General features: G+C 35.3%; 2 protein-coding genes across 7 annotated transcripts; one reads left to right on the top strand and one right to left on the bottom strand.

Annotated features, from left to right (window-relative positions):
* Positions 1-302: 302 nt before the first annotated feature.
* Positions 303-2,393, bottom strand: LOC145565204 (uncharacterized). The gene is made up of 4 exons (XM_081625278.1): positions 1,934-2,393; positions 1,186-1,604; positions 1,032-1,109; positions 303-749 (listed from the first exon to the last, which is right to left on the bottom strand). The coding sequence occupies exons 1-4, from the start codon at positions 2,391-2,393 to the stop codon at positions 303-305; spliced, it is 1,404 nt and encodes a 467-aa protein (XP_081481404.1).
* A 1,280-nt stretch (positions 2,394-3,673) lies between these two features.
* On the top strand, positions 3,674-26,132 carry LOC145562439 (mitotic spindle checkpoint protein MAD1-like). 6 transcript variants are annotated; one of them, XM_081622717.1, is made up of 17 exons: positions 3,676-4,349; positions 5,100-5,199; positions 5,471-5,631; positions 5,830-6,027; positions 6,125-6,217; positions 6,994-7,116; positions 10,124-10,371; positions 13,961-14,132; positions 15,637-15,747; positions 15,837-16,040; positions 17,969-18,131; positions 23,628-23,718; positions 23,798-23,867; positions 25,163-25,291; positions 25,563-25,601; positions 25,687-25,777; positions 25,915-26,132. In XM_081622717.1, the coding sequence occupies exons 1-16, from the start codon at positions 4,179-4,181 to the stop codon at positions 25,774-25,776; spliced, it is 2,163 nt and encodes a 720-aa protein (XP_081478843.1). In that variant the 5' UTR covers positions 3,676-4,178; the 3' UTR covers position 25,777; positions 25,915-26,132. The 6 variants fall into 6 exon arrangements, with proteins under 6 accessions (XP_081478844.1, XP_081478845.1, XP_081478846.1 ...); XM_081622715.1 differs by having other exon boundaries at positions 25,872-26,132; XM_081622714.1 differs by having other exon boundaries at positions 25,687-26,132.
* Positions 26,133-27,951: the final 1,819 nt, after the last annotated feature.

Below are 27,951 nucleotides of genomic sequence, written 5' to 3'. Positions count from 1 at the left end.
AAATAATTCCCATTTGCAAAATACTTGGCCTTCAACACCCGAGCCACCAAGCTAGTGGGAAAGCTAGTGGGAAATTGCATAATCCGCTAAGCTTGCTTTCCTAATAAAGCCGAGTTATAAGACTTAAAATCTCGAAATCCAAGACCCCCCACAGCTTTCAGTTCACATAATTTCTTCCATGCTACCCAATGAATTTTCTCTCCCCCTTCTTTGGGCCCACCAAAAATTTGCCGCCAACGATCGCAATTTGTCACAAAAGTGGAGGGAAATTTGAACACACTCATCGCATAAGTTGGGATAGATTAGGCCACTGCCTTAATCAAAACCTCCCGCCCTGCCTTAGATAAATATCCCCCCTTCCACCCTTGGAGCCTATTCCACACCTTGTCTCTAACCCCTTTAGTAAGCACCTTTTTTGATCGACCTATCTCCGGAGGCAAACCAAGGTACTTGTCATGTACATCCACAATCTTCACCCCTAATAACTCCGCCGATTCAACTCTCCTATCCATCGGAACACCTCTACTGAAGGTCACATTCGTCTTCCACAAGTTGACCATCTGACCCGACACCACCTCATATGTCTGCAGAATCTCTCTAATAGTACCCACCTCCTCCACACTAGCCTTAGCAAAAATCACATTATCATCTGCAAATAATAAATGAGAGATAGAAGGTGCCGACGGAGCCACTCTAATACCATGTAACCGACCCAACTCAACCGCCCATCTCAAGAGTCTCGACAGAGCCTTAGCACATATAATAAAAAGCCAAATAGCCACTCTCACTACCAGAATTCTTCATATGATGAAATAACTCAAAGGCAACCAAAATATTATCAGAATTCAGTTTCCCTAGAATAAAAGCACTCTGATTTATAGAGGTGATTTTCGACAAAAACACTTTCAGACGATTAGCTAACACCTTAGTGATTAGTTTATAAACCACATTACACAAACTAATTGGTCTAAACTGCATCATATTATCAGGTCTTTCTTTTTCGGGATTAAAACAATAAATGTATCATTAACTTTCTCCGGCATAACTCCACCATTAAGCACACCAAGAACTAACCTAGAAACAGCAGGACCAACAATATGCCAATAAGTCTGAAAGAATAAAGGACACATACCATTAGGGCTCTGGGGCTTTCAAAGGATGTAGTTGTTTCAATGCAAGAAACACCTCCTCTCTAGTATAATTGGCGCAGAGAGCAGCATTCATATCATCCGAAACTCTATGATCAATACCACCCAAAGCTTCCTCATAACTCAACGGAACAGACGAAGTGAACAAATTTTTAAAATATCCAACCGCCACTTGCTGCAACTCATTCGGCCCCTCATGTCTAGTCCCATCTTCTGTCGTCAAATGAGAAATTCTGTTTTTTGTTCTCCGGTGAGACGCCTTTCGGTGGAAATAACTAGTATTACTGTCCCCCGCCTCCAACCACAACGATCTCGACCTCTGCCTCCAATAAACCTCCTCTTCATGAAGCAACTCACTTATTTCTTTCACAACCTTTTTCCTCTCCTTAACACGAGCAGCAGATCTATCCCCCTTATTTAAAATGCTCAACTTCTTTCTTTTTTTTCCTAATATCCCTAAAAATCTTGCCAAACTCCTTATCACTCCACTTCCTTAACTCGGCAGCACACAAAGACAATTTGTGTTCCAAGGAAAGCCCCCCCCGCCACGCACTTCCCACTACTCCCTTCACAACCCTCATGTTCCACCCAAAGCTGCTCAAATCTAAAAATTCTCTCCTCCTTCCTATTCCACTTATCCCCTTTTTCCTCCAACACTAATTTAATAGGTGAATGATCAGACCACTCACGCTCCAAGTAAACTACTTTTGCATTCGGGGAAAACTCTATCCAACCATGAGAAGCAAGAGCCCGATCAAGTCGGCATTGAACATTATCATCTCAACTCTGGCCATTATCATAAGTGAATGCATAACCCGAAAAAGGAACATCCCTCAAGTTACAAACATCCACCGCTTCCTTAAAGTTGTCCATTTGCCAAAGAGCTCTATCTCTACCTCCCTTCTTCTCCGAATTAGCAAGAATTTCATTGAAGTCTCCAATACAAACACACGCCTCATCACACTCAAAAGCCAACCCAGTCAACAAACTCCAAGAAAGATGGCGATTTTGGACCTCCGGCCACCCATAAAAACCAGTTAGACGCCAAGTAACCGGCCCAAGCCCCTTCAAAATCAACACATCAATGTGGTGAATCGACATAGACCGCAACACCACCTCAATACCCTTCAACCAAAATAAAGCCACACCCCCCGAGCGACCACGACTATCCACTGTTAATCCTTTATATCCAACAAGCTTCGAACGAATTTTCACCATCTCCACACTACTCAGTTTCGTCTCCATCAGAAAAATAAGAGACGGGGCTTCTCTCCATACTAAGTTTTGGAGATTATTAACTGCATCGGTGTTGCCCAGACCTCTGCAGTTAATGCTTAGAATACTCATTGGGCTTGGCGGGGTAGCTCACCCGCTACCTCCGCCATTCGCCATCTAGCTTTCAAGTCACCTTCAACCATAGCTTTCTTTGCAACACTCTCCACTTCCAACCTCTGTCATTCCCCTCCCTATTTCTTTTACCAAGTAACACCTCTCCCTCATAATCCATTTTGCACACATCACCCTTTTCTTTCACCTTCCCTCCCCTCCTAACCTTCTTCCCCGAAATCTTTCCTGACCCCCATCCCCTGCACTAAAAAACTGAGCAGCATCCCTCTCGCACTCTATAGTGTGTGTCACAACATTTCCCTCCCCCTAATCAGTCCCACCTACTTCCTTCCCCACATTCATATTCCCTCCCAATCCCCCCCTTCTAGACCTGCACCCACCTCACTCACCGGCACCAATTGTAAAGGAATAGGCTCCTTCTCCAACTCCCCAATCAGAGTACCCCCCTGCTCTACACCCTTTTTATTGATCGGATTTGAAACAAGAGGATTATGAGTGAAAACTAGCACCTTTTTTGAAGTAGACCGAAGATTAGCCACTTCCTCTATGAGTCTAGCTCGACCCTTACGAGGAGACGCTACGAGCCAAAGACCCCATTGCTTCTCCTTTGGCTCTCCATCTTCGCCAACATTCGGACAATCCTTTTCAGTGTGACCAATAATGCCACACATGAAGCAAAAAGTTGACAACCTTTCACACTTGAGATGAACAACCGTAACAACCCCCTGCTTGTTTCTGATTTTTTGAATTCGCCACAATGGTTTAGAGGTGTCAATCATAATTCTAGCCCTGCGAGACTTATCCCACCCCAATTCATCTTCCTCCACCTCCATAACCACGCCTAATTTCTCAGCAATAATTTTGACATCCATACTCGATCTACTTTCCAACGGTAAATTGTAAAATCGAACCCTAAAGGGCAAAATTTCAGTTCAATAGTCTCCGATTGTTCATTGCCAATAATTTCCTTCAGTACAAGCAATTGATTATCGAAGTTCCACGGAGCGCCATCTAGGATTTTCTCCTTATCACGCCAATGGAAAAATTAGATTATGAACAAATTATTTTCAATTTTATGGAAAACAACTTCACGTTTTAGGGCCCAGATTTGTGTTCAGAGTTTTTTGCATAGCATCAAAGTTATACGATCTCATCGTTAAGAGTTTTCCAATCACTAAGAGAGCAAGTTTGCTTTCTTGGGCACCCAATTCAGAGGTCCCCAATTCCGCGATATCGTCTTCCTCCGCCGTGATTTTAAGGTTCGACCACTTCTCAACAATGTCCTCCCCCATAACAGGGTAGTCAAGCTTGAACACGCAAGAAAAAACCCCCTCTAACCTCTGCGAGAACGAAACCCTATTCTCCAGAGCGAGACTCTAAAAAAAAATCATTGAGTTTTTTTGTTTTTCAAATTGGTATTTTTAAAAGAAAGTTCAAAGAACACTCGCCACTTCTCCACCCGTACAACCCTCGCACAACATGATTCATCATCCCTTCCAATTTTGATTCTCTAATACAACTAAAACAACACGAAGCGTGAAATTGTGTCATCAAACTTGGCGCCTTTCAAGTTTCAATTTCATTACAAATAGTCGATAGCAAAAACCCAAATTTGCAATTCCAAAAACACACAGAACCCTAGCATATCAAACTAAGGAATTGAATTTTCTTTAGTAGACCAAAATGATATTGAGAACACCACCTCCAAGGAAACGCAGGGCCGAATCCATTCTTCCGGAGGGTGATTCTCCCGCCGGCCGCCTTGTCATCTACGAGGATCCTCCTTCGCCGCAACCCGAATCTTCTCCTCTTCCTTCCGATCATCTGCTTTGCACCTATCAATGCCGTCAAATGGTATTGTTTTTTAGTGGAGTATATAACTTTGTTTGTTTTGTCAAATTATATGGGGTTTTTATTTGCTTGATTTTATAGTTGTAGCAATTGTTAGTACTATATACCAACAGTTGCATAAAGAAATCAAATGCAATGTTGATTTTTATGGTTAATGCCATTTCATATTTTTCTAGTGAGTAGCCTATTTTTATTTGCTTGATTTTATAATTGAAGCAATTGTTGTTATATATTACTCCTGTATACCAATAATTGCATAAAGAAATCAAATGCAATGTTGATTTTCATGGTTATTGCCAATTCATAATTTCCTAGTGAGTAGTGTGTTTACCAACTTTGAGGTAATGGCAGGATACGAAAGGTTCATCATTTCCTTAGCTTATTTGAATAATATATGCTCCTTGGTCCAGATTTAATAGTCGCATACGGAGTATATTATTTTAGTATGTTGAGATAAAATTATACGTTTTGTAGAATATGAATAGATTTTGGTACATAACCCTTCCCTGAGTAGGAAAGAGATGGAATTTGACAATTTGTGTGACGTATTTTAGCGAGTTTGTGGTGAAAGCAGAAGGTTGCAATGTGACTGATTGACTATAAGTTCCAGAAGGGGGAACCGTGGAAGTAGTAATAGAAGTCACTTTTCGGTTGCATACTTGTTTGTCTTGGTCTTTTATAGTTTGTAAATGTAGCCGTTGATGGTTTTACAAATTGATCGTGTACTTATAATAGTCTTGTATTGTCTTGCAGGTTAAAGCCGAGCTTTTGGATAATTATGCTAGCATGGAAAAAACAATTGCTGAAAATCAGTCCAAATTAGCGACATTGAACGAGAACCTCTTGACAGCAGGTAGTTTATGAGAAATTTTATTTGAGCAACATATTCTATGTATTGAACACTTTTATATTCTGAATAAAAGTTGAGCTTCACATTAACTTCTTTTTGGCTTTCGAGTCAAATAATTTCTTAAGTCAAGGAGTACCTGTTTCTTTCATTTTTTCTATACTTCATCTATTTAGTATGCTTTCGGGTTCCTTCGTATGGCATTATTGTTAGCAATAGAGATGGAATTGGTTAAAAGAACGTTTTGTGATTATGTCTGCTCATAAAATCATTTCAGAAGAAGAAGGGAAGAAATATCGAGATCAATTTCTGTATGCCGAGCAGGAGCTTGCTGCTGCTAGAGGCCGTGAGCAGTCACTGCAGGATAAGCTCTTGAAGGAGATCAAGGAATCTCAGGAGCGACTGACGAAACAAATACAACAATGCAATGAACTTGAGGCAAGTACTAACTTAAGATTTAGGGGTTGTGATCTAATATGCTTGTGTTTTTGTAATTTAGTTTTTACTTGCTTGAGATGGTTTAACCTGTAATACAAAGAAATAAAGAAGACAAATTTTACTACAATGAGATATAAAACTTACCTTAATGGTATTAACCTTTGAGCTCTTTTTTTGGTTTTTGGGATTGCATTTCAGGTTAAGCTCCAAAAGGAAGAAAGCCTGCGCAGAAGTTCAGAATCTTCAGCAGCTGCTGCTGAAGAGAAAGCTAACCGTTTAGAGCGGAAGCTAAACCAGCTTTCAGACAGCACAGAAAGAGAAAAGAAGCATTTACAAGACGAACTCAAGCATTTGAAAGGAGATTCAAAGCTTTCTATGTCTAGGTTAAGGGCTGAAGTGAGTAGAAATGATGGATTTACTTTGTTCCTTTTAAAAATCTATAATATATACTTATCATGTTTCCTCCTAATCTCTTTTGATATTTTTTTTGAAGCTTGAAAGAGCGCAATTCCAATCTAGTAATGCTGTAAAGGAGTCAGAGCAGTTACAGGAGAAGCTGGAAGATGTTAGCAAACAGCTCAATAAGGTTGGAAAAATTCTTTGCATTTTTTTTTTTTACTTCATGTCATCCCATAGGTGTCATTCTAGCTCAAAGGGGCTTACTGCACTTTTTTTTTTTTTCTCTCTGGGTTGCCATTTTTGGCTCATGTTGCAGTACCTGATTCAAAGAATCAGAGAGGTATTAATGGATTTTTTGTGATTTAGAATCTTCTTTGGCTTCTTTATGGGATCAGGTGGAGTTTTTAGCCTCTCTTTAGAATTTAGACACATCTAATGGGATTATCTATGTCATATCCTTTTTGATGCATTGTGAGATTGAATTTTTTTTTTTTTTTTTTGGTCTATATCTGCCTCCAGGCTTGAGTATGATGGACTCCTAGTTCCCTTTGGTAATTTCAGTCTCATATTAATAGAATTGTATTTCTTAACTTACTTGTGTGTGTGTATTTTTATATCTATTGAAATTGCAATATGGTAACCATTATCCTCTTCCTTGAATTAGTTGAGGTTCTATAAAAGATTAAATTTTTGTATTGAAATGCTTTGTAATTGATTTGTAGACTATGTAATAAAGATCAAGAATATAGGACTAAACAGCCCCAATAAGAAAGTGTAGTGTTTTACTTGTATATATTAAAAGAGTTTATTATGTAGTTAATAACTTGCTTTAGCGGAGTCCAACTTGTGATTTTCAGGAGTGTGGTGGCATGGCCTTGTGTTTCTATTCTTTGAATGTTTTTTTTCAAAAGACTCCTTTTCTCTTCTATACTTTTAATTTATAGTATGTTGTGTAATTTGCAGTGTTTGCAAGAGAAGAATGGGCTGGAAACAAAAATATCAAGCTTTACATGCCCAGAGGAGGGTTCTAGTTCTTCTCAGAATGATGTCTTAGTGAAGCATTTGCAGGAGGAGCTAAGAAATTATGTATGTGTAGTGTATTTTAAAATCATTTCTTGTGCATTTTGCTTTTATTACATGTATAGGACTTCAAAAGTCAAGAATTTTGTCTCATTAAAAGAATTATTGGTAGATTTTGGTAGGAAGGGGGAGGGGCTGGGGCTGCAGGGTAGCTTGGAAATTCTGCAGCTTTAGTTTTACCTGCAAGATGTGGATCAGGCTTGTTCTCTTAAATACATTAAAAGTTGTAGGGATTAACGAGTTTTTGCGTTTTTAGGCCTTCTGTCAATAATGCTTTAGTTAAATGGTGAATCCTTTACTTTAACTGGTAAAGCTTGGGCAGAGATGGAATCGTAAGATATTTTAGTTGGTGCTTCTTTTGTTGCAAACTGATTTGGGGTTTGATGGGTGTCACAGCTATTAGACTTGTCAGTGATAATAAAGGACATATTGGGAAAGAAGAAAGATGGATTAAGAATAGCCAATTGGAATTTCTGATGGATTATATTTTAGTGGTTCTCTTAATAATTAATCGAGTGGAGTTCTCTGTTGACATGAGCAATTGGGTAGAATATGGTTCCTCGTAATTGTGAATGTTTTATGAGGGCTTTGACTTTTCTTTTTTACTTTAATATCTAAATATACAAGGGAAATAATTTGTCGAAGGAGATCAAGGCTAGTGTTAGTCAGTTGTGTAGTTGTTGCCTCATTTCCATTATTCAACCAGTTTTATTAGCACTGTTGTATGTTCTAAAGATCTCATCATGACCACCTGTTCTGGTGTTTGGTTGCTACACCTCTGGACCTGCAGGCTCAGCATGACCAGTCTACTTGCAATGTTTGTTTGTCCTCCATCTTGAAAGTACCATGCAGCTTTATCTTTTTGAAGCCCTTTTTTGCTGCACCTAGGTTAAATTATAGTTTTCTCCTCCTTTTCTGTTCCTATAGCAACTCAGTTTTAAAAAGCGCGCCCTAGGCGCAAGGCTCACAAAAGCGCAGGTCATGGCGCTTTAACCATTGCAGGCGCAAGCACCTACTGAAAGCGCGGTCCTTACTGCGCCTCATACCGTCTTTGCCAAGGCGCAAGGCGCTGCGCCTAGGCTGCTTTATGTTCAAACACGAGAGAAAGAGGAGATTTGAGTTGAATTAATAGAAGAAGACCCAAAAAAATTCAAATTAAATCTTACCCAGACTTTGTTTACATTTTCGAGTAAATCCCCTCAATCAATTGCATGAATAAGCATCAATTTTACCCCAAAATCAAAAACCCTAAATATGAGAAACCCTAATTCGCGAATTGTGAAATAATTGGGAAATTAGTTGTTGCTGCTGAAACAGAAGTTGCCGTTGAGCTTTTCCGGTGGATCCCAGCACCGGAATAGTCGCCGCCTCGCCGGCAAACTCTCCCAGGTTACTCTCTTTCTTCGATCTTTTTTTATTTCTCTTTCTTCAATCTTTTTTTTTTCTATCTTTCTCTCTCTTCATCATTCCCTTTTGTCCACCTTTTTCTTTCCTGTTTTCTTTTCTTTTTTTTTTTTTTTTCCTTTTTGCTTTAAGAGATCACTTAAAACATATATCCTCATTTCTGATTTTTTAAAAAAAGTGTTTTTTTACAAAATAGAATCAGGTTTTAAAAATAAATTTGCTTTTTTAAAAGTCAGTATAATAATACATGTGAGTTTTTTTAATCAGTTTTTAAATTTAAAATTAAATAGGATTTTTTTTTTTTTTTTTTTTTTTTTTTTTTTTTTTTTTTTTAAATTTGAAAAAATTCAGTTTCACATATTTAATACCAAGAAAGCAGTTATTAAATATAAAAATTAAAATAAAAATATTTGCGCCTCATATACGAAAGCGTGCTCCTGTGCCTTGCGCCTAGGCTCCAGGGACCCTTTGCGCCTCGGTGCGCCTCGTGCCTTTTAAAACTAAGTATAGCAACCTAGATAGCAGAGAAACTGTTACTGGTGGATCCAATTTTTTGTTGCCCTTTTGTTGCCTTAATTTTTTGTAAGAGCAGAGGAGAAATCCATATTTTGTAACTCTTCTTCATGTGTTGTACTATTGTTCCGAGTGTTAATAGAATTGAGCAGCAGAATTTACTGTTGGTGGCAGCTTATGCGCTACGTTGCTCAGACGCAGGTACCCAATTCTGACACGTACACATGTCCAAGAGTCGACTCAACAATTTTATGAATTTTTTTTCAGGATTTTGGTCATAGAGTTAGAATACGACACGTACTTTAATTAAAATATTAAGTCTGAATAACATAGCATATATGGGTAAATAATTGAAGAAAGCAACAACAAAGCCTTAGTCCCAAAACGATTTGCGGTAACATGAATTGCCATAAGTTACCGTCAATTGATTGAAGAGAAATGATTAAATAAAATCATTAGGGGTCTTGCAGTAACCCTTTTTGCGAGTGATTAGTGGTTATTATTATTTTTTTAATACTTTATGGACAGTTGGGTGCTTGATCACTGGTCTTTCCTGAAATTCCTTACTCAATTAAAGCGAGGCTGGTGTAGTGTTTCATTGTATTCTTGGTCCCTGGAGGATTGACCGTACATTGTCTCAGTATTTCATTTAAAAAAAAAATTTCTTAATCTAAGATAACAAGTGGTGCTTTGGATATGTGTGTTTATGAGGCTGGTATAGTGTTTCTTTCTTGTAGCTCTTATCTGTTTGTAGTTCCTGAGGAGTATATTGTTGTGGATTCTCTAGTTTTTCTGCTCAATATTATTTGAACATCACCTAAATTGGGGGTGGGGTGAACAAAGTAAAATCATAGATAAAAGGGTGTTTTGAATGTTATTATGTCACTAATAAATCTTTAACACAAAGCCAGAAGTGTTAGAGATTCTTTGCATTTAGATAAACTCTTTCATTGTGTGTATAAAGTCGAGGCTTCAGGCATTGGTCTCATTGCTTTTTTGTTGTCAGCTTTTTTCTGCTTGTTATCTGTTGATAACTTGACATGTTTGGTATTGATTCTCACCAGATCTCTTTATTCTTGGTTCTGTACATTAATAGGAGTGTGAAGTGCTTGAGGCAAGGAAGTTGAAAGCATCTCATGAGAACATTGAGCTGTTGAAGGAGAAGCTCATAGAAGAAAAAAGGTGGAGGGAAAGGGCAGAGGTAGAGTTAACTAAGTTACAAGAGATTCAGTTAAGTATGAATGTATTGGAGGATGAATTGGCTTCTTGGAAGAAAATCTTGAAAGAAATTCCCGGAGTTGAATCTTCCGATGATGTCCCCCTGAAGTTTGTTGCTCTACAGAAGTATGTGCCTAAACTTGCAGCATAATTTTGATTTCTATCTTCTTGTTCAATACATAATTTATGGAAATATGAAGTTAAAACCCTTGGAATTCTAGAATGGCCAACTAGTAGCAAACAAAGGCTTTTCTTGCTAAGTTATCAATAGTTCAGTAGTCAAATTTGAAAGAAAAACTTCATTAAGTATATTATTGTATGCTTGGAAAATAAGAATTCAATAGAAATTACTACCTCCATTCCTTAATGTTCTTTACAGTTTCATTCTTAACACTATTCACAACTTACACTTTGACCATCTTCAGTAATTTACTAATTTATACTCCCTCCGTTTATAAATACTTGCTCCATTTCTCATGGGCACATATGTCGATGCTAATCTTTGATCAATAATATCTTTAATAATCAATAAGTATAAATTCTAACAATTGAAAATTAATAACCTATTCATTAAGATGATTCCAAAAAGTGCCCACAAGACTATATCTTTTCTTATGTATAAATCACAAACATTAGTCAAAGTAGGACAAATGAATAGTGCAAAAAGTAGAAATGGAGCAAATATTTAAAAATAAAGGGAGTACAAAAGGATTTTAAGGAAGAATGTATTCATGTGTGGTCTAGTGAGATTCGTCTTGTTATGCACTTTTGGGATCAATTTTTTCATCTTTGTAACAAATACATACTCACATTGGTAGTGTAAATTAGTAAACCGTTAAGAACATTTGGGAATAGAGATAATACTTCCTTGTAGAAGACAAAGCATTAAAGTGTTGGTAATAAATTTTTTTAATTTACCCAAAAAAAAAAAAGCATTAAAGTGTTGAACAATGTCATCGTGATAATCCACTATACCATATGGATGTGTATTAATTGGACATAAATCTATTTGCCATATAATCACGAGGAAAAATTTGTGTCCTATAACTTTCATTATGTAATTTCCCATCTATTAACAAGCTCCTTTAAATTCCTTTTTCATATGCTTGCAATATCCTTTTTAATTAGTACATCTTAGCTTTTGAATGGCGAAACATATGGGGGATAACCATGTTATTTTATGTAAATTCATATTAGAATCTCAATATGTTATAGATAGGTAACAAATTGATCTTATATAAATGGAAAATAGACCTGATTGAAAAATGTTGACTAGATGTGACCCAATCCCATCCCAAAAGTGGGAGACTGATCCAACCCAAAATTAGCTTGGACATTAATAATTCGAACTAAAGACCCTCTTAAAGATATCCAACTCAAAATACTTAAAATGAAGTATATTACTAATTTAATTTTCTTATTATAACAATCTATTAACTTAAAATCTTTTTCAAATGTGGCATTTGCATCGACTCGTAGGGACTTTTGAATCGGATAATAAAAACTTTAGAAGTTTATTTAGTTATGAATTGAACTTAGTAGATAATATTAGAAGTGGGTTGAGATCCAATGAGAAGGATCTTATATAAGAAAAATGAGAATTATGCACATTTGTGTAAAATTATGCACATTTAATACAAAAAATCTACACAATTAGTTTGAAAAATTTGCATATTTATTTTCCAGTTTAATATATTATACTTTTCACCTTTTCTCCTCCTCCTCGACATCTCTCTAGCTTCCATATAATTTTATTTATTCTTCCATACACCAGGTTATGATATCTCAAATAATGGAAATTAAAAGGAAAGATGACATCGGAAAGAGAAAAGATGAGGGAGAGAGAAAAAGAATTTGTGACCTATGTTACTTGGACTCGGGTACTCATGTTCGACACGGATACGTATCCAAGCGTCCGACTTGTCTATTTTGTGAAAAAATTCCATGATTTTAAACTAAAAGAGAAGTGTTCGGGTGTCATACCCATGTTCGAGTGTTGAGGGTCCGACACTGGTACGTGAGGTGAAATGAATAGTCCAAGTAACATAGTTTGTGACTACCACCACATATGAGATTAGCTCAAAAAATTGCACGATTTGAACAAAAAATATGCACACTTATTTACAAATATATGCATATTTAGCTTAAAAATATAATTATTGCTCATTTACCTGAAAATTTATGCACATTTAGTTAAAAATATATGCACATTTACTTGAAAAAATGTGCACATATAGCTTAAAAATTATGCAAATTTATTTTCAAGTTTTCCCCTCCTTATCGCTCTTTTCCACAACAGACTTTCTCTCCTCCTGTCCTCCATCAAGCTTTTTCTCACCTTTCTTTCTTCCATATCCATTTTCTGTACTTAATCCCTTTCAATAAACCATGCATCTCACACTCAAAATCATATCCCTAAATTACAAAGAAGAACCAAAAGTTACTCACCAATTTAGAGTTCACAAAATTAGTGAACAATGAAGAGATTTAAAATTCAAGAATTGCAATCAAGAAAAACAAAGGAAAATAGAAAACTTGAAAGGGATAATCAGGAGAGGGAGAGAGAGAGAGAGAAATGGGGGAAATTTCCTTATATTATTGAATCATCTTTTCATCACACCGACATAAAAAAAAATTGGGGAAAAGTGATTAATATGGAGGAAAGAGGAGAGGAGCAAGGGAAAGAGAAAAGGGATTAGTGAAAGAAGGTTTTATATTTTTACATTTTTGCCATTAATGAAGCATGTAATGAGAGCCATTATAACTTTATTTGAACACACTAGATTGCTTCTCATCCTTCTCATTATATTTGATTTCATATAACCCCTTGACACCTTTCCTTCCACTTATATTTCTCAAACATTAAGTCTAAGGTTCATGATTACCCTACTTTTTGTTTTTATTTTGTTCTTTTTTGCTGTTTGGTAAACAAAAAATTGAACTTAATAAAGTTGAGATAGAAGACTAACTTTCATGGATGAAATGTTATGTGCAATGTTTATGAAGGAGAAAAATGGGGTACTGCTGTCAATTTATATTCTTTTGTTTTGTCTACTTATCCATCAAGACATAGAGTTGCTTATCTTATAAAGAGGTTTTGATGAACATTGGATATGTGCTGTATATGTATGGAATCAAATCAAGGCTGTTTAGTTACTTGAAGGTCTTCGTATAAAAGATTCTCAGATTAGTGTTATTGTGAAAAATTTCTGGCACATGTGTTTATTGAAATCATGTGCCTTTTTTAATCCATTATGGTCCATTATGTTACTGCTATATTTTGTATGTTTAAGTATAGTTAGTGTTTACTTTCATTATTTAGGCACTGTAAACGTTGAGTACCATTTTTTTTTTTCCAGTGATTAATATAAAATTATAAGGTCCTATGAAAAGTGTGCTCTTAAAATTCAATAAGTATGTTTCCAACATTCATTTGGTCAATAAAGTGGAATTTCTCCAATTTGCAAATTCATGCCACAATTGCAGTAAAGTTGGCTGTAACACCTTTGAGATGCTGCTTCTATGACACTGACCATTACTGCGATCTTCTCGATAGTTGTGATATTCTATAAACATGAGCAAAAGTTTAGATGAAGCTGGACTTTGGGATGTGCCTCTTATATATCTGCCTTATCTATCTAATTTGTCCATTTGTGCTAATAAGCGTGCCACAGTATGTCATGATTTCATGCTGAGTGCTTTTTTGGTAATACAGGGAGGTGATAGACGGCATGTCAAAGCTAGGAGAGGCAAACACACGCTTGAAACAACTTGAGGTAGCTCTGGAGGGTGCTGAGTCTGATAAGAAATATGTTGAATCAGAAACAGCGTTAGCCAAGGAGAGGGAGGAATCGTTGAAGTTAGAAATTAAGGAACTCAAATCGAAAGTATGTTTTACTGTATTTCTTTCCTTTGATTTGCTTTTATGGACTTCTATCCTTTAATCAGATTGTCTGTTAACTAAGATTTTTGGCTTGCCCAGATTTCAATGAATCTTTTAGTTTTCAGTTGATTGATTATTGGTTAATTGGTCTACTGATGTAGAGTTACATGTGGTCCTTTCGTAAGAGGTTATTTTGAGCAAGAAAAGTTTGTGAATTAGAGTTCTAGACTAGACTACGTTTAGAATCTGGGAGACATTTTACCTCTGCTTATACTGTTGCCCCATGTGCTTTATGCAGTTTCTCTTAAGTGCTCTTGTCAAAAAGTAAAGGAAATAAAAGAAGTCTGATATATTTATAATTGGAATGAGTCTAAGAGTTACTCCAGAATCCAAATAGTAAAATAATGAATTAGAGCTACCAAACCATGACTCTGAGCTTAAAGCTGTTAAACCTGACTGATAAAATTAAAATCATTTGTATGCATCTTTTTTCGTGGTCTGTCAATGCTATGATTGTAAATGAATCCTAAAAGTGAAGTGTATCTTAAGCAGCTATTTATGACTGTAGAATCTTCTTGAAATTTTTTAAAATTGGGCAATGCAATAATGCTATATCTGATTGTAAAGATAATGAGGAAACAAATAGGCCTATGCTTAGTACAGCCTGGATGTTGCAGCCCACCATCTTGTCACTACAAGAGCTGAGATTCATATGTTAAATTCTAGGATTTTTGTTCAGCACTAATGTGCAGCACTAAAAGTTACAATAAGGTATAAGTCTGAACAGAATCACTGTGAATAAAGGTTCTACTATGAAAGGAACTACATTTTGTTATCAGGGAAAGAATATGTTTGTACAAAGATTTTAGATTAATCCCCTAATTTATTATGAATTACTTTAATTGCTTTGAATCTTGAAAATTGAGTGAAACTCAAAAACCTTTGTCACCTGAGCCCAAAAGGAAGCTATATAAGTTACCATATCCTACAGAAAAGATGGATTCTAAAATGATGCTCAAGTTTGGTTCTAACCACTTACATGGATGCACCATTGAATTGATATAAAAGCATTGTGGCATAGCAATTTCCTCTCCCTAGCCAGTTCCAGACTTTTCAAGCTGCATTTGCAACAGATCTGCTATAATTTAGGGGCAAACTGAAGATTCCACAATCCCCATGCACGGCACTTAAACATGAAAGAAGACTTGTGTACATAGTATCAGTATTGGACTCTTCATTTCACCTTAAATTAGTGTCTAACCATAGGACATGCTGATAATGTATAAGTTTTAGCACTAGGGAATCCTATTTAGTCTCATAAAAGGCTTGCCATCAATTAGATTGAGATGTTGGTGTCTGAGTTTTTACTTGGAAAAGATTTTCGTGTCTGTGTGAGGTTTGCATTTTCTATTTGTTGTACGTTAAATACTTTTCATTGGTATCCTTTCCGTCTTATTTACCCTATTTAGCACTTATCCTTTGTTCTTATTTTCATTTGAAAAATGCAGCTATCGTCAGTTAATGAAGAAAGAGATCAATTAAGAACTGCTTATAATGAATTGAAACAGCAGACGAATGTAGAGCCTGGTAGTGAAGCTGTCGGGAGAGCCTTAACTCAGGTTTTTTCAGTTTCATCATTAGTTTCTAATTACTGTGCACTTGCATGGTTGTCTAATGGTAATTTATTTTATTTATGTTCTGAATTCAGGGGCTTGAATTATCTCTTGCCCAAAAAGACGGTTACATCAAAGAATTGGAGATCAATCTTAGTGAACATAAAGCAGCTGATGATCGTCATCATAACGAGATTAGGATGCTGAATGAGAAGCTAAACAGTGAAGCACGAAAAATAAAGTCTTTAGAGAGAGAGGGTGACCGTCTTCGTTCTGATATTGCTCTTTTGGAGTCCAAAGTATGATTGCTTATTAAGAAAAAGAAAAAAATTCTTGCTTTATAGTTTTTGTATATTCTCTACTCTAGTTGAAATTTGTCTAGTTCATTTAGGTGTTCTTGGATGTGTGTCTTGTATTGTGATAATTACATGGAAAAAATTTTTTTGTTGCATGATTGGCCGTCTATGTTCCTCTTTAATGTTTTGTTTGATGTGGTTAGGGTGAAGTGTGTGTCCACCATCTTTTTATGAGGCATTAACTTAGTCTGTTTGCTTTAGTATTAGTATTAGAAGTAGTATTAATAGTAGTATTAGTATTAATGTTAGTGTTAGAATTAGTTTGTGTTGGTAAAAGTATTAGTGTTAGTATTATTGTTATTGTTAGTATTAGTATTAGTATTAGGCCCTGCTCACTTCATCTTAAAAAAATAAAATACAGTAAAAATAAATTCAATTTAGTAAAAATAAGTTCATCAGTAAAAGTAAGTTCAGTTTAGTAAAAATAATTGCAGTTGAGTAAAATTCAGTAATTTTAAAGAAGAAATATAACAGGAAATCAGTAAAAATAATTTTAGTTCAGCAAAAATAATTTCAGTTCAGTAAAAATAATTTCAGTTTAGCAAAAATAAGGTGACGTGAACAGGGCCTTAGTGTTAGTGTTAGTATAAGTATTTGTGTAAGTATAATATTAGTATTAGTGTTAGTGTTAGTAAAAGTATTAGTATGAGTATTAGTATTAGTGAAGTTTAGGTAATGGAGGGAAAGTAATGACTAATGAAGGTTACAATTGGTGTTCATAAATAAATATGTCTCCGTGCTTAATATGAAAACCTGTGGATGTTACCATTTTAACATAAAGGCAAAACATCATTCAATAATAATTTAAAACTAAAGAGAAGTTCCAAACAATTTAAGTTTGAATCACATGTTGCAAAGTGCAATAGGATTCTCAAGCATGGTCCATACTTTCCATAAACAAAGTTCAAAGCTCTATACGTATGGGCTTAGAAAACAAAAAGTTCTAGGACTATTATTATCTGGTCAGGGAAGCTGTAGTGTGATAGAGACATGCTTGGAAGGTTACTGTCAACAGTTCTATGCGTAGCACGTAGTTATAGGTAGTGGTTGGTTACATGTGGTTATCTATTGATGGATGGTTATATGTTGTGGGTCTGTGGTCAGTTGTGGGTGGCTATTTTTCTATATTCCTTTACCTCTTTTGTTTTTAGGGTGACATGTACGCACATTATTGAGGTGTAGACTGATACTAGTGGCAAGTGAATATTGTTAGGAAATTGCTGGCATCAATTTTCTCTTTTTTGAAGTTGAATTCATGTGGTACACTGGTACTAGACCACAAGCCCAAATTAAGTGTAGGGGCCGGAAAAATGCTGTGTAGTGGCAATACCTAGAGCATCACACACTTTTGCTGATTTTCTTGTATTCTCCTTGGCAAGTTCAATATATTACTTAAATGCTACTGTACAATTGTATGGCTGATGTACAGCATAGTTTTCATGCAATTTACTCAATTGATATCTCTCTCTCTCTCTCTCTCTCTCTCTCTCTCTTTTTTATTTGGGTGGGTCGGGGGGGGGGGGGGGGGGGTGTGGTGTGGGAAGATGAGAGAAGGAGGGGAGGGTTGTGGGAGCTTACAGTTATTCTTCCCTGATCTAATTGAGCAAGCCCACAAGTTGATTGTGGCTTTCTATTGTCATTGACATTGTCTTGTAATAATGTGTATTCATGATATGTTAAGGCTAGTTGGGGAAGAGATTTTTGGTAAAGGACAGGTGCAGGTATGTGCATTCTACAACAGAGGATGAAACCATGTTGTTAATATGCTACCAGGCGTACCAGCTATATAGTGCCCCGTTTTTTGTTCTTTTTTCTTTTTCTTTTCTTTTCTTGATACAGCGTTATTGATTCATTTGTTTTCTTCTCGGCAGTTAGGACATGGTGATTTTTCGTCTGCTAATACAAAAGTTCTGCGAATGGTGAATCCTCTGGGGGTTGAAAGTGAGGCTAGACAAACTATAGAAGCCTTACAATGTGAACTTCAGAAGGCTAATGAGAAACTTCAGGTTGTAGAAGAACTAAAGAAACAATCAGGTCCAAACTATATTTACTTAACTTTATTGCATTTTATTCTTGCGATGATTTATATAGTTCCTGAAATTTAAATATAAATTTTTTTTCATATCCTGTTCCTTCCTTTGGCTGTCATTTTAATTATTCTCTTTTGTATGTAGCTAAGCTGCTAAAGGATATGAATAACTCAACTTTGGTAGCATTTGAAGCTTTCTATTTTTCAGCCATGATTTTCTTATGAATAGTATTTGGGTCAAACAAGTATCCACCATCTGTATCTAGAGAAAGGATCAATTCAATATTGAGGAAACCTTGTTAGCTATGTTGACACTTGGACATGGGTAGGACACTTATTTGACCAAAGTTGTTAAAGTTTGTCACAAAATTGTTGAGTTAGATGCTTGGATATATATATATGTGTCAGATTTGTGTACCTGAGTCAGAGCAACTTATTGAAAATTTCCCATCAGGTCTCCCTTTCCATGGTATATTACCATGTCAGTCAACAACACAATAAATCCCTTTTTATGGAATAACATATTATAGGTTTCAAGTTCAAATGTTTTAAACTTTGGAAGAATGCATTAGTGCCTCGTCATTTGTTGATTCAGCGTTAGAAATAAACATAGCATACATGTAGGGGTGTCAAAAATTCACCCGACCCGAAAGGTTCATCTAAAACCGAACTGTTTTCGAACTGGCTTAACCCACGAATTTTTTATCCGAATTCGATCTGGAGTCAACCCGAAGTTAACTCATAACCGACTTCACCTGGTAATATATGGTCCAAACCCAACTTGGAATCGACTCATAGTTAATCCGAAACTATTAAGACCTGATAATTCAAGATCCGAATTTGATCTAATCCGAAACAAAATCTACCCGAAACCATTTTGACCCTAAAAGTATCTCTTTTTACCCGATCTATGTATTATCCGACCTCTATTTACCCGACTTGAAACATCCTTTGACCCAACTTAACCCGACCCAAAACTACTCATGTTTAATTTTTACCCGACCCTTTTAATTAACTTAATCCAAAAAATTTCATGACCATCCTCTCCAACCATTTTAAGTTGTGGGGTTCAAGCTTAGTTATAATTAGGAAAAGTGAGACATACACTATCACATTTACTTATATATCCTTTGCATTCGTCTAACTAAGCTAACAAACTATAATTACATCCAAGAGCCCATGATTTCACACATCTAAATATTCTACATTTCTACAACATTGCAAACTAAAAGCTCATGGATGACCAAAAATTTAACGCATGTACATTATTAATTAATTATTCTTGTCAACACCAATGCCAAAATCAATCCAATCATTCGTTAGAGTGAGATATGGACCTTGTGTTAACATATTTTATATAAGTTAAATAAATCTAATACTAATAAAAAAAAAAGTTAGAATATATCCTCTGCATTCATCTAATACTAATACTATACTTATCCTGTGCATTCATCAATAGATCTAATACTTATCATCTGCTTGACTGCTTTCATCTAAATGATCAATAAATTATTGTATTGAAAAGCTAGAATTTAAAATTTGATAAACAAAAATAAAATTAATACTGCATTGAAAAACATGGAGTAAAAATTATTATGTAATTTTATTTCTGATGTCCACTACCGCTACCGAAATCAAATTACATTTATTTAGAGTTATAAAAACCAAAACCATTGCACACAATAACAAAAACTAAAAATCTGGGAATGTAATCTGATTCATCACGCAGCGGCATCAACACTTCAGCAATGTTGAATGGAGTCAACATATTAGGGACAATAAAAATGTACAAATTGTCATTGATTGATATTAGTGCATGGATTAGGGACGGTACAATGATCATTGATTGATATATTTAGACAATTAGTCTATGATTTTGCACTCTAAAGTCAAACAATCCAATATTATCATTATACCATGAAATATACTTCCTAAAATGTATAAAATTTGAAGTTTATGACATTAAATATGTATATATGTTATATTAATGTGATTAGGTGTATTATATTCACGATTTTGATGAATCTGAATTTATCTGAATTTATTTCAACTTAATTGAACTTATCTGAATTTATTTCAACACATGTTACATATATGGATTTATCTGAATGAATTTGAAATAATCTGAATTTAATTATTTGAATTTATCTTAACTAATCTTAATAAAATAAAACTTATCTAAACTTATATGATATAATCTGAACTTATTACACAAAGTCTTATATATGTGGCTGGTCACATCGTGTGGCAGGGGTTACTTTATTAGTGTAATCGCGGTTACTTGATCAGTGTTAAAGAGGTTACTTGATCAGTGTTAAAGGGGTTACTTCGTCAGTGCTATAGGGTTACTCAGTGTTATAGGGGTTACTAAGTTTGTATTACAGGGGTTACTTGGTCAGTTCGTTTTATATGGGTTACTTTTTTTTTAATAAGTGGTTACTTGGTGTGGCTGGCCACACACAAGATGGGCGGCTGAACTTATAGTCTTGTATATTTCATCTGATTGTCATTAATCTTATCTTATTGCCGTATTGGCCTAGTTTAGGGTTTGCATTGCATAAAGTTGTAAGAAAATTACAAGGTATGGTCCAAATTGAGAATTTTATAATATAAAGTGTAGTTAGTGGAAATATAATTAATTGTTAATATGAGTAAGAAATAATAAAATATTTTTGTTGGTAGGATTAATGAGGAGAAATAATAAAATATTCGTAGTAACGTGTCCTTAATTACTAAATAAGATGTTAGAATTATTATGAAACCAACGTAAAGTAAATATGTGTTGCGATTATTATGAAATGGAGGGGTATAACTTCATTAACAATAACAAAATCAAACGTTACTAAAATATGAAAAATCTTGTATTCTTAGTCACGAGTTAGTTGCTAATATACAATAGACAATCTTGATACTTCTAATAATCGAGTAGCCAATGAATTGGCGATGATAAATAGCCACAAAGACGATGATAAACCAAAACGTAAGGAAACATTTTATAATATGTGATAATCACCTGATCAAGGAGATAAATAATCATTTTAATTTCTTTAATAACTTGAGTTGTCAATCTTATATCAATTCTGATAAGCCAATACAAAAACTTAAACGAAACCCAAAAAATGATCTGAACTATATGAATAAAATCTCCAACAACAAAAATGACATGACTATTCTAATATAGCTAAAAGCCGAGTTGAACCGAGATTAACCCGAATTCAAATTATTCGACTCAAAAGAATGAGCTAACTATCGAAGTAACGAGATTCAATTTTTTGCCGGAAGTGAATTGATTTGAACCGAGATCTAATCGAATACGAAATGACCCGACCCAAAGCAAAATAAATCCATTTTAACCCAAATAAACCCGATAAAATCCAGACTCGAGTTCTTCTGAACTCGGTATGACTCGACCCGAATTTGATATGGGCCAAGTTTGATTTGTATCCGACCATGCTTGAACTCAACTTTAACCCGAATCTGATTAAGCTCAACCTGATTTGATTTGGTTTGTTAAGTTAAAATGACCCATCATTACCCGATCCAAACATCCCGACCCGTCGTAGGTCAACCCAAACTCCATCTGGGTACCCGATTTGACACCTCTACATACATGCCACTACTCTTATGTCTATAAAAAGGCTCCTGACACTTGGGGTGTATGGGGCGAGGGTTAGACGCATGCAGTCTGTAATAAGACTCTTTGAAGCTGAACACAAAATTGCTAAGTCTTTTTCGACCTTATCTCTTCACAAGGAAGGAATATTGTTATTAAACTATTGACTCCCTGACTGTGTATTGCACAAATTAAAGCTTAAGGATTGATGGTTGAGATAGTTGATTTAATAAATTGTAATCATAAACCAAAGTGTGATTTAGTGAGATAGTTGACTTACTCATTGTACTCTGAAGTTGAAAAACTCAAGTGTTTAGAGAACTTATATTTGCTGAACTTATGTTTCCCAAACACAATGAACTTGACTTATTTTTGTTAAACCTTAGCGCAAAGCATTACCTGCACCCAAATTCTAGTGCCTGCTAAATGAGTTTTGTAGATAAGGTTTTGTTCCTAGCTGGTCTGTTGGAGTTTAAGAGAAACTAATAGAGAACATTCATCTTTAGGAAATTTCTTTTTAATTGACCCATTTCTTTTTAGGTAATTTTTATAATGTAATATTCTTATTTACCCTTACTTAAATAACATAAAATTAATTAAAAAACTCCACATTACTCCCTCTATGTTTATGACCCACCCCCCTCTCCTGGTCCAAATCCCACTTCTGACTCTTCCACTCCACCAGGCAGTCGCCATTCCCACGTTCTTCATGTTTTTCAATTACAACCTCCATCTCCATCCCCTCTCCTTTTTTACCAGCATTACTACGACTGCCACCTTTACCCTCTTATCTAGGGAACTGAGGAAGTATTAGACACTATGTTTCAGTATCATTTGGTGAAATATGTGTCCTCTCATTTTGTTTATTGCTTCATTCTGTCTACTATATATGGGTAATGATAATGAAACATACGTTTCTGAAAAGATTCATTAGGGAATATAATAATTTTTTTATGCTTTAGAGTTTGAACTTATGCTTTCTGGGACCAGGGTCTTACCTTGAATGGTTCTGTCAAATGAAAACAGGATTGGACATTTCTCCTTTAATATTATTCTTTTTACATGGATTTTTGATCCCCTTCCTCCATAAAGATATTGATTCTCTTATCTGGAAAACATTAAACAGCTAGCAACTAGTAAAGCATGAAAATTACTTAGCTTTTTGTATGTTTATTACAGAACTTACAACAAATTATTAAAAGACTCCTTGATTCCCCCCCACCCCCCCCTCCCCCCAAAAAAAAGCGTAATTTATAATTTTGACTGTGACTTTTTGATTTTTGGTCCATCACCAGAGGAAATGACATTGAATGGTATCTTTTTAACTAGAAACAGTTGTAGGCTGACCTTGGTCCATCACAAGAGGAAATGTTGGTGTAGTGGTGATTGGGACTACACTTGGTAGGGAGGACCTAAGTTCGATCCCCCGCAACAACAATTGGGAGGGGACTGAAACCTAACCACGCAGAAGTGATCCCCGAATCCGGATTAGCCTAAAGGGTGAATGGGGTGGAACACCAAAAAAAAAACAAAAAAATAAAAAAATTGGCTGACCTCTCCAACCAAGGCTATGTTTCAATAAAAATGACTAGAAACAGTTATAGGCTAACCTCCCCAACCAAGGCTATGTTTCAATAAAAATGATTCTTTTGTCTCCTTTTCACCATTTTTTAGGTAGGCATGCTGATTTTTTTTTTTTTTAGTTTGTTTTGCTTTGGGTTATTTATTTATTTTTTATGAACGTACTTTGCCGTCTATTATGCAGCTTCGTGCTTTTTCCTAAGAAGATGGATCTGTATTGACGGTGGAGCCGTCTTCAGGAATTAACATTGTTTTTTTTTTTTTTTTTTTTAAATCCTTTTTTTCTTTTTATTAAAAAATGTAACAGCTGATGCGGGGCAGCTAGTGGACTCGTACATTTCTGGTAAAATAGTGCAGTTGAAAGAGCAAATAGCAACACTTGAGAAGCGTGAGGAAAGGTCCGGATTAGTAGCTGATTTGCTAACTGTAGTCTCCAAATTTCCACATTTACTTACATGTAAACTATTGATCGACCAGGTACAAGACTGTGTTTGCTGATAGAATCTCAGTTTTCAGGAGGGCATGCTGTGAACTTTTTGGTTATAAGGTATATTAAAGGTGAAATGTCCAAAATATCTATAACTTACCAACTATGTTTCTTAAACTTGGGTACTTGTTTCGGATTACATGTCCATGTGTTCAAGTCTCTAGTGTCTCGAGGATCAAAATTGGTATTTGAGGTGAATTGAAAAGTCCTAAGTACCATATCTTGCTAGGAATTAGGTACATATTCTTGATTTTAAATTGTTAAAAACTGAATTTCGTATTATTTTACGATATAAAATTTCCTGGCTTATGAGTCCAGCTCTGGGGTTAAGAATGTCAGTCTCTTTAGCGGCCAGTGACAATATCGTGTTAGTGGCTGTGGTTAGATTTATAATTATCTCTTAAAAAATTACTCCCTCTATTCCTTATTGATTATTCTATTTAGAATCTACACATTTCTCAATGCAATATTGTAACTTACATATTTTAAGTTATGTACTGCACAAATATATAAATATTATATAATTGGAAACTAAAAATTGTGCCTTATGATTATGTTTTAAAGATAAGGACCCATGTGATGAGCACAGAGATAGAGAGAAAACATGTGCATATATGGTAATGTTGCAATATTTGTGAAACTTCTTAAAATGGTAATTGTTTTAATATTAAGAGAATAGATGAAATATATGTTTTAATGTTTATCCTTTAAATATTAGGTTACATTTGCGTTGGAGTTTCCACTGATTTCAAATTAGACAGTTAAATAAAAATGGAGGGAATACATATATTCATCTTTCTTTGATTATTAAAACTAATTTCCTCTTTCCTTTCTAACATAGTATTATCTTCCAATTGATCAAAAAAACAATTTATTTGTATAGTTTTAGAAAGTGACATATTTGAGATTCAGAGAATGCAAGATGACTTGGAGAAATTTACTCATCAACCCTTAACTTTCTTCTTATATTTTTATAATGATAAACAAGTAAATCTGTTGTGTTCAAATTCCTACAAATGAAATTCCCAAAATCTTCTTAGGTCTAATTCCTATGGAATACAACTTTGGTTGCTCCTGCAAACAGCAATTTGGAGTAAATCTGTCGCATTAGTAGAAGATGTGTATTATTGAATATCAACATGCAAGTGTCGTATCAAAGAAACTATGATTGCTAAGAAAAAAATTGATGTGATCGAATGAATTGAAACTGCTAGGAGTGCAAAAGGGAGATACAAAAAAGCGTTCATAGGTTTTGAGCTGAGATTCATTTCATTTGCAATTTTGTTCAGATCTAATTTTTTAAGTGTGAACATTTGTTTAGTTTCATTTGCATCTACTCATACATGATTTGACAGATTGTTATGGATGATCAACATCGTCCAAATGGTATTCCTATAACACGTTTCACACTTCAATCTATCTATGCGCAAAGTGATGATGAGAAGCTAGAATTTGAATATGAGTCGGGTAACACAAACATTTTGGTAAGGCGAATTATTTTATGATCTTATAATGTGGAAATAAACAGCTTAATACTTTTATGATATTGTGTATCAAGAAGTGCTAATAACAAGTGAATCTACATGAATAGTGAAGCTCTGACAACTGTCTTTGTATGATATGTAATATCCTCCTGCATACACACTATCTTCTACTGTTTTATTGGTAGACTTTAATCTTTCACAAACTTTGAACTCCTGTGACTGTGTTTTTCAATTTGATGCTGTATTAATATATGATGTTTGGATCTTGTAGATAAATGACTATGCAAAACAGCGTGAAATATCACGACAGGTAGATGACAGCTGAAGCATATATAGGTTTTCTCGTTGTATCTTTTCCCTTGAATTGAGGAATAATTTTCTCTCTTTTTTTGTAGGTTGAGATGTTTATTCGAAAGCTGAACTCAATTCCAGCTTTTACAGCCAACTTAACTATAGAGTCTTTCAATAGGCGCACTCTATCATAATGTAAGTTAATATCTCTATTATATTTTAGTAATTCAAGATTTTCATTAATTCGTTCTTTGGGTTATCCCTTGTATTACCAAATCTTGAAAGAGAGGTTTGCAGTCACTGAAGGTTGCAAAACTTTTTGATCTTAAAAGATGGCATTGTCTTTTTGCGCTTTTGAGCTGCTAGGATACACTTCACAGCTATGTTGTGCAGTTTGCTGAGCAAATGTAGTATATACCCGTGTATCACAATTCTGAAAAATTTTACCTGTGCTGTTGTGTTATTGCTGTTTAGAAAATCTAATGTGGACTCTGCTTGTATTGGCAAAGCTATTTTGATTAACCAGTGTGTTGCATTGCCCAATGTTATTCTATTCAGTAGCAATGAGAAAATTCCATTTTTAGAAAACTTCTTTTGTGACAAAGTTATGTTTTATTTACTATTTTTTTTGAACAGAAATGTTTTGTTTACTTAATTTATTTTCATTTAAAAAAAATAAATAAATTGGGTGTGGCTAGGGGGAATGAGAAGGAGAAGCTGGGCGCTTCTGGTCTTAACAGCCACAATGTGAGCTCTAGCGACACCTGACCTAGAAAATAGTGGAGTAACTTTGATAACCATGTAATATCCCATGCCAAGTTCTGTTTTTCCAATTTCATGGTCGTAGGGTGTGTTATTGCCTTAGTAGCTTTCATGCAGTTCGTTTAGATCTCTATTCCATCACAAAGGCAAATAGCCTTTCATCTTTGTTTGTCGTGCCTGTGTTGCTATGATCCTTTCTGAATGTTATTTTGGTAGATGACCCATCGTGCACCTCCATTCCATCCTTTGGAATCTTTCCTCCGCTCCCAAGCTCCATCCACGTCAATAATGGTAGGATCATTCCCAGCTACTTGTCCTCAGTTGCTTTAGTTTCAAATCACTTCCTTGCCTCATCTATACACTCCATATTCTTGTTCGGGTCATAGCTCAAAATGCTCCATAAGGTTGGGAGGAAATCGTTTGCTCCATTATAGGATCTTCATTGTCATTAACATATATCTGACAAAGATTTAATTTAGCAATTGGGTTCCAACTGTTGATCAATACTCTGTCCTTGGTTCAAGCATGGCAAAACTCTTCTAGACACCAGACGATTGGAATGTTTGATAGATTTCTCTGGTGAGACAATAAGGCTTTTAAGATGTTTTAATATTTTCACCTTGTATCTAAAGTCCCATAATGCGGGAGTGACTCCATTAATTACCTTCCACCTAGACATTATGGGGGGCATTTAAATTGTTCTTTTAAAATTTTCCAAAAAATATATTTTTGTTCATCACTTTCATTATCCTGAAAGGTTACTAGGTGTTAGAATCCGACTCCTTTTGATATATTAGACACCCTTTAGATGTTTTATTAGAATTTACTTTATGTTTTTTGAGCTTGAGGTCCCATTATTGTGTTACTGTCACTTCAGTGTTCATTAGGGATTCTCCTTGTAATCAAATTAAATCTCTTTAAAGGGTGAATGATTAATGAAATCTCAAGTCTTCTACCAAGTGTTACCTTGCTTTTATGCTTGTTTGTTGTTAGACCTTTATAGATATTGTGTCTTACTTGCATAATAGTTCCCCTCCAAACCAACTTGATGCACTAAGAACTCGTGGTTCGGACCCGCTTGTGCCCGCCTTGAAGTATTGGTCGTCACAAGCCCCGACCACCCACACTCCGTCGCCTAGATAGACGTGAGTGCTCCTGTGTTTTTTAATTGCCCACTTGTGTTACTATGTGCTCACAAGCCCCTCTTCCGCTCAAGGCTAGCGTTTTCGCCGCACGTTTCGGGGCCTAAATTCCCGGACCGTGACACTAGGGCTTCGCTACCCTGATTTTACATAGTTGTTCCCGTTGCTTGTAATGTTCCAAAAAAGCTCGTCATTCTCGTTATTGTTTCTATTATAGTAACGGTAAACAAGGATCCCACCCCCCTGTCTTTTATTTTTATTTTTATTTTTATTTTTTATAAATAAGGGTAGATTAGATTAGAGTAAGTAGCCTAAATTACATCACTAGAGTTCGCTGGACATCACCAGCAATCAAAAGATTAGTGTTCATTGTACCGACACAATGTCATTACTAAGTTCCTTAATACAAACAAGAGGGGGATAGATCAAAATACAAGTTTGGTGCAACACCTCCAAATGACACCT

This window comes from Chenopodium album, chromosome 10, assembly GCF_948465745.1.
Source record: "Chenopodium album chromosome 10, dcCheAlbu1.1, whole genome shotgun sequence".
In the NCBI taxonomy this organism is placed as follows: domain Eukaryota; kingdom Viridiplantae; phylum Streptophyta; class Magnoliopsida; order Caryophyllales; family Amaranthaceae; genus Chenopodium; species Chenopodium album.
Note: the sequence above shows the minus strand (reverse complement) of the source record. Positions and strands in the feature narration are given on the sequence as shown.